Source organism: Agelaius phoeniceus, chromosome Z, assembly GCF_051311805.1.
Source record: "Agelaius phoeniceus isolate bAgePho1 chromosome Z, bAgePho1.hap1, whole genome shotgun sequence".
NCBI lineage: Eukaryota > Metazoa > Chordata > Aves > Passeriformes > Icteridae > Agelaius > Agelaius phoeniceus.
The window spans coordinates 17,212,653-17,225,898 of record NC_135303.1 but is presented as its reverse complement, the minus strand read 5'-3'; the positions used below and the strand labels follow the sequence as shown (position 1 = coordinate 17,225,898).

Sequence of the window (13,246 nt, the reverse complement as noted above, 5' to 3'; positions counted from 1 at the left end):
AAAGGCAATTCCCCAACTAAACAATCCCTTTATTTTTAAACTATTTTGGCATGTAAAAGTTTGTATTTTACAATTGCATGAGAATTCTTAAAAGTTGTCTTGGGTCATCACACAAAACAACACTGCCAGCAAGACCTGAAAGTCTCTTGTGCCTAGCAAAGGGAAAGCACAGCAGCTCCTTCAGCTTTGTCATCTAAGGGCATTGTTCAGGAGTTATTTTATTCTAAGGATTCAACACCCTGGAGTTCATAACAGCTTCAAAACTTATTTCATTTGAACATATGAATCTGAATTTTAATTTTACAGAGCTATACCAAGTTTGCCCCATGACTTTTTCTTCCCCCTGAAAAATTAAGGATAGGCAGGAATTTAAGTACAATTAGATACTTCAAAAAAGAAAGTAAATTCATTAAAAACTAGGCAAAAATTCAGTTTTGGTAAGTCACTAGACAAATTACCAGAAGGGGTAAAATTAAGAGAAATTTCCTATTTATTCGATAGCAAATATTTTTGTCTTATTTGCAAATAAAAATTAGTGTTATGTTTTCAACAATGAAGTAACCAAGTAGACTGCAAGTTAAGTGTACAATTCACGATTGTCTTAAAAAGGATTAAAATACTTCCTGTGTTCCATTTCAACCAGGAACATCAATGATATTTCAGATACTAAAACCAAAAAGTCTTTAAATGCTAATAACTGCAATAACAACTTCTTAGGTTATATTTCATACTATAAAGTGAATAAAAACTTCAATGATGAGAACTCTAAGATGCATCTACAAGGAAAGCTAAGTTAATTCCTTGCCTCCAAATTTTCCAGTGATCAAGTACTTATGCAGGTATTTACACACACTACTTTCTTAATTACAATTAAGTCATTTTTCACATGCAACTATGCAAATCTTGAAGGTTTTCCTCTTCTTTTCAAAGACAGGGTTAATTAATTTTAAAAGGTGGGTTAATTAATTTTAATTAACCCAACATTCTCTTTCTAGAGAAGGAAGGAAGAGGTTTTTCCTTCCAGACTTCTCAGATAATTTCTTTTTCTTTGTCATATTTAAAGTTTTTTATGTATTAAGGTAAGAAAGACTAGCTTCAACAGTATTCAAGATTGTGTTTCAACACAAGAGAAGGGGCATGTTCTTTTTCTGCATTTAAACTACACAGAAATCTTAGTTTAGGTCTCTGTCTCCTATTTTTCAACTTTCTACAGTACTAATCAAAACCAATAACTGGCTGCCTTTTTCTTTCTTCGTTGATTTGAGAATGGTTTCTATTAAAAAAAAAAAAGGCAAAGCAATCTTGAGCATTACCACTTCTTTATCTTTTTGAAGCTAAATATCGACTAATTCTTGAATACAAGGTATGCTGCTTTCTTACAAACACAATTTATTTGTTCCAATTCAGCACTTTTGAAACAAAGGTTATAACCACGATGTTAGCTGACAGTTAAAATTCAACTGCAAGCAATTTTACTTTCTTACAAGAAATAAATTTTAAAAATAGAATGAAATTTAGAAAAAAAACTTAAGTCATTTGCAAGCTACTCTTTCTCTGCATTAGAAACCATCCTTTCAGAGACTGCTTAGAATTAGGACTCAAGATTGTTTTGTTACTCCTCAACAATTTCCTTCTACTAGCATAGGCACACTACTCTATCCTGATGAGAAAGTGACATATTTCAAGAAAATATTATCAGAGTGCATCACTTGTAATCAAGAACCTGAGCTCCAAAAAATCTTTTAGATGTTTGCACTTTTTACTGCACTTGTAGAAACAAAAGAAACATCTCATATGAACTGTGTTTTCCTATACAAACCACCTCCCAAAAACAACTACTGAAGAAATACCACGTTAAAAACAAGAAGTTAATGCATTTAGCTTAACTTGTACTTTGCATCACCTTCTGTGCCATCTCTGCAGAATTGCAATTTTCCCAGCCAGAAACATTTTTAAGCAATTCACTTGCAAAAAGCAGCCATTCTAAAGAAAATTTTTAAAAGATAAAGAGCAATAGAAAGCTTTGACAATCAAAAAATGCCTTGGGAAGAACAAAATCACGATATGTACTTACTAATTTGTTTTCTTGCATATATATTCTTTGCAGCTTCAAACAGCCTTTAGCTATAATGATCATTCCTTCATCTGAGATCTTGTAACATTGCCCAAAATGTATGTCTTTCAATTCCCTGCATTTTGAGCCGAGCTGCAATTAATGAAATCAAAATGAGAAAAAAACAACAGAATTTGACTGAAATGAAGAGATGGGAGAAAATTTTTTTTCTGCTTCTACACCCCCTATTAAAAATTATCTTTCTTTTCGGCTTTGAAACACTGTATGCAAACAAGAAAGATTCTAATTACATACGTGACAAAATGAAGTTGCTAACTACAGTCAACAAAATGGAGCTAACAGTACCACATAAAAACTAAGTTATTTGCTGTGTGCACAGGTAGCTAACAATGTCTTTATGCTCAACAGCTTATTTAATTTATCCTAACTCCTAAATGCTCCTTTAACACTCTCTGAGAGTTGATGAAACCTTCCTGCACCTCCAACAAATGAAGATCTTAGTCACCTTCAACATTCATGAAGCAAAAATGAGTTACTTAAACACGGGTTTTGAATAGCAACCAAGCTCAGGAAAATTGAATCCAACAGAAGTGAAGTATAGGAGTCAAACTGCACATTTAACTACAAAAGCGATGATTCAATCCCTGGGTATTAAAAAGTATGTGCAGTCCTAGAGAACAGCATTTATCACACCAAAAAAATGTCTCCATACACCAACTTTTTTAAAAAAAGATTTTTCATCATTTTAATTAAATCCAATGAAAGGGTATGTTCTTCTTCTTGCTAAGCTGAAATATACTAAGTTTTCAGAAGGAATCTGGGGAATGGATGTTTACCTGCTTCAAGCCTTCATCAGTGAGTCTGTCTTGATTGCCCACATGCACCTTCTGAAGAAGAGGACACTGAGAGGCAACTGCAATAATAGAGGTGTCAGAAAGCTGTTTACACCTGTAGGCAGTATATCTTAAGAGCCCAGGACATTTAATTGCTAATATGCATACTCCTGTATCAGATACATTGCGGCAATCAGAAATATTGATTTCAGTAATATTCTGGCTTCTTGATGCTATTTTTTCCAACAGCTCATCAGTGACCTGCAAAGAAAAAACAAATACTCACATATAACTTTTTCCATAAAAATCTTTAATGTCACTTGGACAAAAATGGCTGTTTGTAAAATGAATTTCCATGAGCTATACGAAAAATGAAACTATACCTCCTTTACAAATACTACCTATGGCTGAATATTTTACTGCAATTGGTTTGTTTCAGAGGGGTGGGGGGGGCTGATGGTTTTGATAGAATATGGTCAATTAGGGGAAAGCCAGTTCTGACATACTATGTAGACTGTAGCTAGATGGCTTCATGATAAAGTTCACAGAGGGAGAGGCAACAGCTAGACAAGTACAGAAAATATGGGCAGCTGCAGGAATTTATGTCACCACAAAAAGAATCCCAAATGGCTGCCCAGCTTGACAGAAGTTCTCCAGGACCAGACTGAGCTCCAGAGTTAGGAGGGTAACCACAGACCTACTTCTCTTTTTAGCCATGAACAAACTATCTGTGATGTCCAGGTATTAGAAAGATAAATTACTTTTTGGTAGAATTGCCTTATTAAGGTTTAAGACTTGATGTACCTCAATGACCTCAGCTCCTAAGAAAGGTTAACAGTCTTGGGGAGAGTAATGTACTACTGAGAGTGGACACAAAGAATGCAGAATTCATGGACCACAATGACATTTGGCAGAACTTCTTAGATAAGGAAGAAACTAACAAAGCAAACTTAGCAACTGTGTTGAATCAACTCCAGCTGAGTAAAAGGCAATTCTGGCAAGGGGACATGGCAAACACCACAGACCACCAAACCAAGAAACCCACCAAACCAAAAGACCAGAAAGACTGAGTATGTGGACTAATTAACATAAGAAGGATAGGAATCATTTAACCAAGAGAAGGTAGAATACCAAAATATAGTAAGTAGAATAACAGAACTATGTAACTTGGAGCCACCAAACGTTACTGCCTTTGTTTACTGAAATATATGTGATTTCATACTGATTTGTGCCCTATAGAAATTGTGTTAGCCTTCATTCTATTATATTTCTTATTTGTAGTAATGCTGTATGGAAGGGCAGTGTTTCAATGTCTTAAAACTTTTCTTTTTTCATTTTAATATGTTAGCAGGTATGCTCCATTTAATCAAAGGGAGAACTGTTGAGGAATACACTCAGTGCAAATAGCTCAGGGTACAGCCAAGCTCCAGGTTGCACAGCCAGAGGCAAAAGGCCATGAACTAGTGCCAGGCCTTTGTAAAACAAAGGGCACAGAGACCTGTGGTGCAGCCAGGTGAGGAACACTTGGAAATACAGCAGGAGCCAAGAGCCCCCAGATGTACCCATGCACAGACTGTGAGGGCATAAAAGCACAAGGGTCCCTTTTCTAGGGTCCCTCCTCCTCCAGCCTGAGGTGTTATTCTGTTGTTGCACAATGATTACATTATTTTAAGGACCCAGAGGTCTGAGACTCTGCTGTGGCAAACCTGAAGTCAAGGCAGTAAGGAAAGTGGTCCGACTGTGTGGGGTGTGCAGGGAGCCGAGCAGGGCATCCATCACCTCCCTGGGCTGCTGCCACAGAGCGGCTTCAGTCCCAAGCAGGGGGTGCCAGTGTGGCTGACAGAGCAGCCCCTGGGTGCTCAGAGAGCAAAGTTCTCTTATCACTTTTGTAAAAACAAAAATTCCATCTATTTTGTATCTATGGACATTGTAGTCAGCCAAAATGACAATAATCTTAAAAGAAGACAATCCTACAAAGGACCATTCAGAAAAATTTACTTGGCATAGACAAGATTTAGCTTTAAGCAAAGAGGGCAAGAGAGCAACACGAATCCCTTTTGATTTTTGTCTTATACAGCTGAGGAGCAGTCTTTGCTGCATTCAATAAGGTTTTCATTTGTAGCAAGTCAGATCTTTTTTCTTGCTCTTTCACCAGGCAGGTGTTAAAATGGAAAAGAACTGTGCTGGTTTTGCCTGGGGTAGAATTTTCTTCACAGTGACTAGTATGCAACTATGTTTTGGATTCATGCTGGCTTTCTCACAGCTAAACAGGGATTGCGCAGAGCCAAGGTTTTTTCTCCTTTTCACTTGGCCACACTAGCAAAGAGGCTGGGAGGGAACACAGCCAGGACAGGTGACCCCCATCTGACCAAAGGGATATTCCAGATCATGTGGCATCACAGTCAATGTATAAGTCAGACAGTCAGTCAGTCAGTGAGGGGAAGAAAGAGGAACGGACATTTCCAGTGATGGAGTTTGTTTTCTCAAGTCATTGAGAAGTGTCTTCTCAAGTGTCTTCTCAAGGGCCCTGCTCTGCTGGGGATGCCTGAGCACCTGCCAGCTGATAGGAAGCAGTGAATTAATTCTTTGTCTTGTTCTTAATTTTTATTTTGTATATGTGTGTGTGGTTTGCTTTCACTATTAAACTCTTTAAACTCATTAATTATGTAGCTTTTATTCTTCCAGTTCTCTCCTCAACCCTGCTGGTGGGGGAGTGAGGAAGGGGTTGCCTGGGCCTTGACTGCTGTCTGGGATTAAACCACAACAAAGACAAATTGCAAAGAAAAAAAAAATCCTTCTTCAAATGCAACTGTCCAGTTGTTATTTCTCTGCACTCTGTATTTTCATTAAATGGTCAAGATGCAGTTTATAAACCCTGCAAGTCACTACTCAACAAGAAACCCAAGGGCAGTGGCCCAACAATACTGGCATCCCTAAAGTTTTCCAAGGAGGGAAGTTACCCTGTACAATTTAAGGCTAGGCTCCTAGGGATCTCACTAAATTAAACCCACAAATATTTAATTCTAGGATTGGCTAAAAGCCCAAAATAACCAAAACACTGAAAACAAAAAAAAAACAAACAGTCTCTTTTCTAATGAGTAGGAGCCATACCAGCTGAAGAATAAAATAAAGAAAATTTGTTAAACAGAGCAAGCACCACATATGTGACTATTCTTCCAACTACAGCAACCTCAGAAATGCTCATGTTTGTCTTTGAATTAATAAGACATCTCACACCTTCAGAGTACCTGATGCAGAGTGAGACAGGTAATTTAAATAGTACTTATGCCCACACTGTATAGTAACTGATCTCAGACAAAATGTACTATATTTAAAGGAACCAATCTAAGGGTGCAGATATTTTCAGTGAATAGCAGAAAGATACGTGCAACTACAGATATCACCATTTTATATGTTTCTTTTGTTTACCCCTGGTCAAAAGTACAAGTTCCAAGAACAAATTCAGAGTCATGAAAACAATTATTCCACAATGATATCTTCATACCTGCTGACGACTACTGAGATCCAGTTGCTTCCAAAACTGAAAATCTAAACAGAGGTCACGCCAATATTTACAGACTAATGACACTGAAAGGCAACGCTCATTCAGAGATAAGTTGGAAAATATCTGTAAAGAAAGAAAAAATAAATTTGTCACATGTAATCTTATTTTAGAGACAGAAATATTTTATTATCAAGACGTCTTGTAAAAGACAGAAAAGTATTAGCATGCATTATAAACACACTTGCTCCCTTCTTGATTAGTCAGACAATAACAAAAAAAAAACCTACATCCCACAAGAACTGACAATATTACTAAGTCATATTAGCATAACCAACAATAGAATATATCCTAAGTACTCATCTCATAGACTGAATTTCAGAAGTGCTTCTGAGATGGCACACCTAAAGAATTACAAATTAGCTCAGTGTTATTTGCAAGTCATTTAAAAAGTGCTTTCATTCCCATCATTAAATGGATAGGAAACCTTTCTTTTTATTTTCTATTTTTAACTGAACTGGTAAGAAGAGTCATAAAGGTATTAAAAGATCAAGTCTTGCAGAAAGAGGATATGGGATGGTAGAGTAAATTAGCTGAGTAAATCAGTGTCATAGAAGAGAACTGAAGCACAAAATTAGCCTTTTATACCCCAAGGTTTTGAGCACTATAGCAGCTGGCAAAAAAAAGAATAAACTATAACTTTATAGCAAGACCATAAATTGCCACAGCATGTATTACATTCATCCCTTTCATAAAAACACTGTTGTTTATTAATAAATATAAAAAGAGGGTCTGTCAAGAGTTCACATGAAGGTACCCTGTCAGCACAAATGAACTTAAATCTACATGTGATCCCATATTGAGAAAAGGTAGTAGTGGCATTATACTTACACAGGAGTACAGACTGCAAATTGTGAAAAAGTCCTCTCACTGATCTGAGGACATCAAGTAGTAAATAGAAGTACTACTGCCTATTTCAGGTAATTTTCTCAAGAAAACATGAAAATACTCAAGAGTGTCCATAGGAAAGCTCAGCAAACATGAAAACATTCAAGGAAACTACTAGTACTGTTTGGCCAAGGAAAAGGGATGGCAAAGAGGGGAAAAAAAAAAAAGAAGGAATAATGAAGCATTGAAATATAACAGTAGCCTAAAGAACTTTGTTCATTAGGTGGGCTTTGGAACAGACAAGACAACAAACTGTCGAGAATAACAACCATGAACTGTACTCCTTGTTCTAAGGCATGGCTTACCCCAGCAGTTTTAAATATGTATATCCCAACAAGACCCCTTGATGAAGAAGATTTTGAATTAGAGGAGGGGGTCAAATTCATGATTCTCTGTACATGCTTGCAAAATTTATAATTCTACTCTTTTTCTAGCTATGAGAAACTTGCAATCTCTTATGCAAGACTCCTCAGTATTGAAGGACTGTGCATGAACCCCATTTCCCCGCAGGCGTTTGCTTGGCCATTACCAGAGTCAGTGTCTGCTTCTCATTAGGCAGCCAGTTAAACACAGCAGACAGAAGAGCAAACAATCACTGCCTGCTTTATCCCTGTAGTTCTTGTCCATACTGGTGAAACCATGAGCAGGACTAGGAGGCACTTGCAATCAGCACTCAAAGAATACCATCACCCTCAGTCAAGCAGAAAGAAAGCACTGAATAATAAGTGGTAATTTGGCATCTGACATTTCCTGCAAAAGTGTAATTCTAAACATGAGAATAGGTGACAGTCTGATGCTCATTGATGATGCTCAGTAATTCTAAGTTAGTAAGAGCACTGGGAAAATTGAATTCCTGCTACCAACATGAAACAGAAGACTGAATCTTTTAACAGTTATAAAAACTTAGAATAGAACAAAGCAACATGATCCACATTATGTTTAGACAGACACTTGACAGACATTTAGACTTCAATTAATATTAACAAAGGATATCAAGGTTGGCATTATAAAACACTTCAACTAATCTTTACTCCAGTGGGAAATAAATATGTTTATTTGTAGAAATACCACCTTTGAGAAACCAAAGCTTGCAGTACTGAAGAACATAGTAAACCTGGTACAGTAAAGACTGTTGCTAACACAGCTGCCACTGTTAAAATAAAAGCCCATAAATAATATCTGTATTCTATTTTGTTTATCCTGGGTTGGCATGGCTAGGTTTTGAGAGTTGGGGGCTACAAAGGCAGCTTCTCTGAGAAGCTGCTACAACTTTCCCTCATATCTTACAGAGCCAGTATAAGCCAGCACCCAAGATGGACCCACACTGGCCAAGGCTAAGACAGTCAGTGATGGCAGTAGCACCTCTGGAATAAGGTAAGAAGGAGAAAAAAAAAATGTCATTGAGAAGAAACAAGTTGGGCTAGAGACAGAGTGAGAATGTGTGATGAAGAAGCAGCAGAAACAAGGTATGATGAACTGACTACTCTGGTCCCCTACTCTGGTCCTCTTGAACAGCTGGGGGAAGGAGGGAGAAAAATGTAAGTGCAGTTAGGCCAAGGAAGGATAAAACAGTTAGGAAAGATGTACGTTTTACTTTTCATTTTCCTAGTCTGATTTGATTTGTAATAAATTCAACCTATTTCCCTAAGTTCAGTCTGTTTTGCCCATGACAGTAATCACTGAGTGATCTCTCCCTGTCCTTAATTCATGACCCTTTCCTAATGTTTTGTCTCACCAGTCAAGAAGGGGAGTCCCAGGGCTTTGGAGGGGAAGGTGGTGCCCAGTCAGGATCAACCCATCATGCTACCATCCCACTAAAAGCTGAAAGCCCTTACAAATCACAGACCTACTGCTAACCTGTTTCTCCTGCATGAAGCAGCTGTAGCAACAACAAAACAAAGAAGAAACAAGTTTGATTAAGCACTTGACACAAACAGTACTGCTGCATAGAAAATATTCTTTAAAATGTCCAAAAGCATTTGTAGTAATATTTTACTCCATGCTGTACTCAAGTCTAGAAGCAGAGACAATTAAGGAGTACAGGTGCTGCAAACTGACTTCTCAGAAAACAGTGAGGCCACCAGGATGAGAAGGGAGACCCAAACCATTGCAGAAGTCCCAGCATGCACAGGAGTAGCCATGTAAGTTATACAAGAGGTATGTGTTCAAAAACAAGGCCTTGCCAGTTTTATTATCTGTAGTAGCTATAAAAGTTCCAGCTATAAAAGAATGCTGAATAATGCCATGTAAAACAACAGCTTATCTTCAGAGCTTGCATTTGCTAGATGATGACATACTGAATTACACTAAATGGAATTTAGAAGCAAGGACTATACACATCCCAGGTGGTGGCACATCACCCTCACATTAAGTGATTAGCTGAGCTACTGATTAAAATACTACACTAGTGCATAAAACACTTCTACTCACTTTGATGACTTCACCACCTTTTAATTCAGTATTATTCTCTAGACACACACTGATATCGTGGCTTAAATTTTCTAATTCCAATGGATGTATAAATACAGCTGAAAACTATTCCTACACACAGGCCTGTTCATTTAATTCCCGCTTATGACAAATAACTTGGATGGCAATGGTTCTACTAGTTAGCACATTTAATTCCTGAGGATTGTACTCAAACATCTACACTTCCATATCCATGAATCCATTCAGTTTGCTCCCCCCTCTACTGTCTAATCCCTCTTCCAAACACCAGAATATCCTTCAGCACAGTAAAGGAAAAAAAATTGAATAGCTTTTTATAGAATCATTTTACATTATTTTCCCTGTTGGCAAAAGGCAGGGGTAGAGGACGCAGAGTTCTGGAAAAGGAGCTCCCTCTCTCTCATCTTACCCTCTTTCAGCTCAAATTCCTAATGCAGATGTCAGTTTCTCCTGATTCACCCTTTCATGTCACTGTTAAAATTAGTGGGTTTATCTTTCCCTTCAATGGCTGCAAGAGACTCTATGAACCTTCAGGCGACATCCCATTTTAGGGATACCTGACCTTCCTCACTGACAGCTTTATCATACCTTCCAGACATAGTAAATTCTTTAACCACAAGCTCTTGCTTTGAAATAAACTGTTCATGCAGTCTCATAAAGACCAGTAAATACCTTCCTTGCCTCAGTCTTCAGCCGCAAGATGGCTGCCCCCAGGTACCCAGCCCACTGAACTGGAAGACAGGGACAGGGGGAAGAATAAAGTCCCTTGTAATCTAAAGGGGAACAGTCAGTGACCCACTGCACCACTTCAGGCCCACAAGTCTACAGGGCAAAATGGGATCCATGGGCCCTGAGGGAGCTCGTGGAAGTGCTCACCAAGCCACTTTCCATTATTTACAAGCAGTCCTACTTGCTAACAGGGGCATTTCCAGTTGACTGAATGATACATGTGATGTTCATCTACACAAAAGGCTTGAAGGAAGATCCAGGAAACTACAGGCCTGTCATCAGACCTTGGTCCTAAATAAGGGTATGGAGGAGATCATCTCAAGTGTTGTTACATACAGGACAACCAGGAGTAAGGCCCAGCCAACACAGGTTTGTGAAAGGCATGTCCTGCTTTACCAACCTGGTCTCCTCCCATGACCAGACAACCTATGTGGTGGAATAAGTGAAAGGCTGTGAATTTTGTCTGCCAGTTTGCTTTGACGCAGCACTCTCCTGGAGAAACTGCTCACGGCTTGCATGGCAGCACTCCAGGGCAGTGACCATTCCCCTGTGCTGGGCACTGGTGAAGCCACACCTCGATCCCGTGGTCAGTTTTGGGTCCCTCACTACAGAAAAAACCCTGAGGTGCTGGTGTGTGTCCAGAGGGCACTGGAGCTGGTAAAGGGTCTGGAGCACAAGTCAGATGGGAAGAAGCTGAGGGTTTTCAATCCTGAGAAAAGAAGGGTCAAGGGGAACATTACTGCTGTCTACAACTGCCTGTAAGGAGGGTGTAGCCAGGGGGATTCAGGGTCTTCTCCCAGGCAAAAACTGACAGGACAACAAGAAATGGTCACAAGCTGAGGCAGGGGAGGTTTGGTTTAGTTTAGACATTAGGAAAAATTTCTTCACTGAAAGAGTTATCCAGCACTGGAACAGGCTGCCCAAGGCAGTGGTGGAGACACCATCCCTGAAGGTATTTAAAAGACATGTAGATGTGGCACTTAGGGGCATGGATTATTGGTGGACTTGGCAGTACCAGTTAATGGTTGGATTTAATGATCTGAGAGATGTTTTCCAACCTAAGTGATCCTACATCAAAAGAAAAAAAAAATGCAATGCCCATGACAGCAAAAGTCAGCTAACAGATACAGCAAGTTTTCAGTCAAATCACATTCAGTCTGCTTCACTCAATGCAAACAGTCTAATTTTGAATAAACACCCATACAAATGCTTTACAAGAGAAAAGCCACACTGTTTTACCTTTAAACAACAAAACACAGCTAATTCCACAGTACCCCATGTGTGTCAATCCACCATTCTGAATCAGGTGATGTCCAATTGATTTTAAAACAGCTAAACCAAGTCCTTGCACAGCACAATTCAGACCACCAAAAAAGTGTCTAACAAAGTTTTCGTATTTTCTTCAACTTTTTAGAATATTTTGTAAGACAATGGATGAGACAGGGAGAAAGCAAATATTAGTGAAGGGTCCAACCAGAAAAACTAGAAATAAAGTTATTTTGCGTAATTTTCTCCTTTACTAGTAAGTCCTTGCATAATGGACCTCAGACGTTACATCCTTAACACTTCCCCACTGTTTCTATATAAAATGTATGCTAGAGAGTTCAATCCATGTATTTAAAAAAGACTGTTTTGAACACTTGTGTGAAATGTTAGAGTATTTCAGCAGAGGAGAAAAAAAAAAACAAAACAGCAAAACAAAAAACACCACAAAACATCCTATAAATATGTTTTTTAAAAATAATAAAGAACAGTTTTAAAAAATCAGAAATCCATATACTAAATTTATTTACTGTGTCTTTAAATATTTGGTAATTTTGGCCTTAAATTAAGTTCCTCAAAGAGAATCAAGCAAAGAAAAATACTGCACTTTTAATCAAACGATATTGCAAAAAGTCAACCATATTCATTAAAGTTACTATGAAGGAAGTTTGGTAGTAGAATATTGACTATGTGGTTGCTAACACAATATCCTCAGCATGAAGTTTTCTAAGAAGTAATTCACATCACCAAGATCAAATATAAAGTAAACATAAAACCATAATCAAGGAGTAAAACCATAATCAAGGAGTTAGAATTATTGATTGCATATACCAAAGAAACTTTTGCCTCAAGAAATGATGCACGAGAATTCTGTTGATTCCTAATACTATTCTTTAAAAAGATACTGCTAACTTTAAAAAACAGGCATACATCTATGGACATGAACAAAATATAGGCCCCACAGCAGAAAATATTAAAAGGTGAATCTACACATCCCCTATTTCTGTCCATGATTTTTCATTTGAAAAAAATAATTTCATTTCTGTGAATAAAGCGCCCCTCTATCAATAAGAAGCTTTCATATTCATGAACAGGTATCTATAAAATTGTTTTCATTACATTGCATCAGGCAGATTTGTTTGAAACCAAAAATCTTAAGGAATTAACCACAAAGGAACAATAAAACGTACACTCAAACATTTCATGATGCCTAAGTAATTTGAGACATTCATTCTTGGAAAACTGCTTATTTGTTTCATCAATTTATTCAGCAACTAACTACAATTTCATTAACAAAAATATTTCTCAAGTACCATTTGACAAAAAGAACATGCTTAGCGCATGACATTTTACTATGAACAACAAAATACAGTATTTGCTAATTGCAGGCATAGAGCAGTTAAACTACCAGATTAAGATTTATGTATATTAAAGGCTGTTTCACCCTAT

General features: G+C 37.7%; 1 protein-coding gene across 1 annotated transcript in view; it reads right to left on the bottom strand.

Annotated features, from left to right (window-relative positions):
* The window catches only part of FBXL17 (F-box and leucine rich repeat protein 17), a 268,473-nt gene that overhangs the window by 248,507 nt on the left and 6,720 nt on the right, over positions 1-13,246 (bottom strand). The window contains exons 2-4 of the mRNA XM_054653341.2: positions 6,413-6,535; positions 2,911-3,168; positions 2,075-2,206 (exon numbers count right to left, since the gene is read on the bottom strand). Of these exons, the coding sequence (XP_054509316.2) occupies positions 2,075-2,206; positions 2,911-3,168; positions 6,413-6,535 (513 nt within the window). The remainder of the gene's footprint in view (positions 1-2,074; positions 2,207-2,910; positions 3,169-6,412; positions 6,536-13,246) is intronic.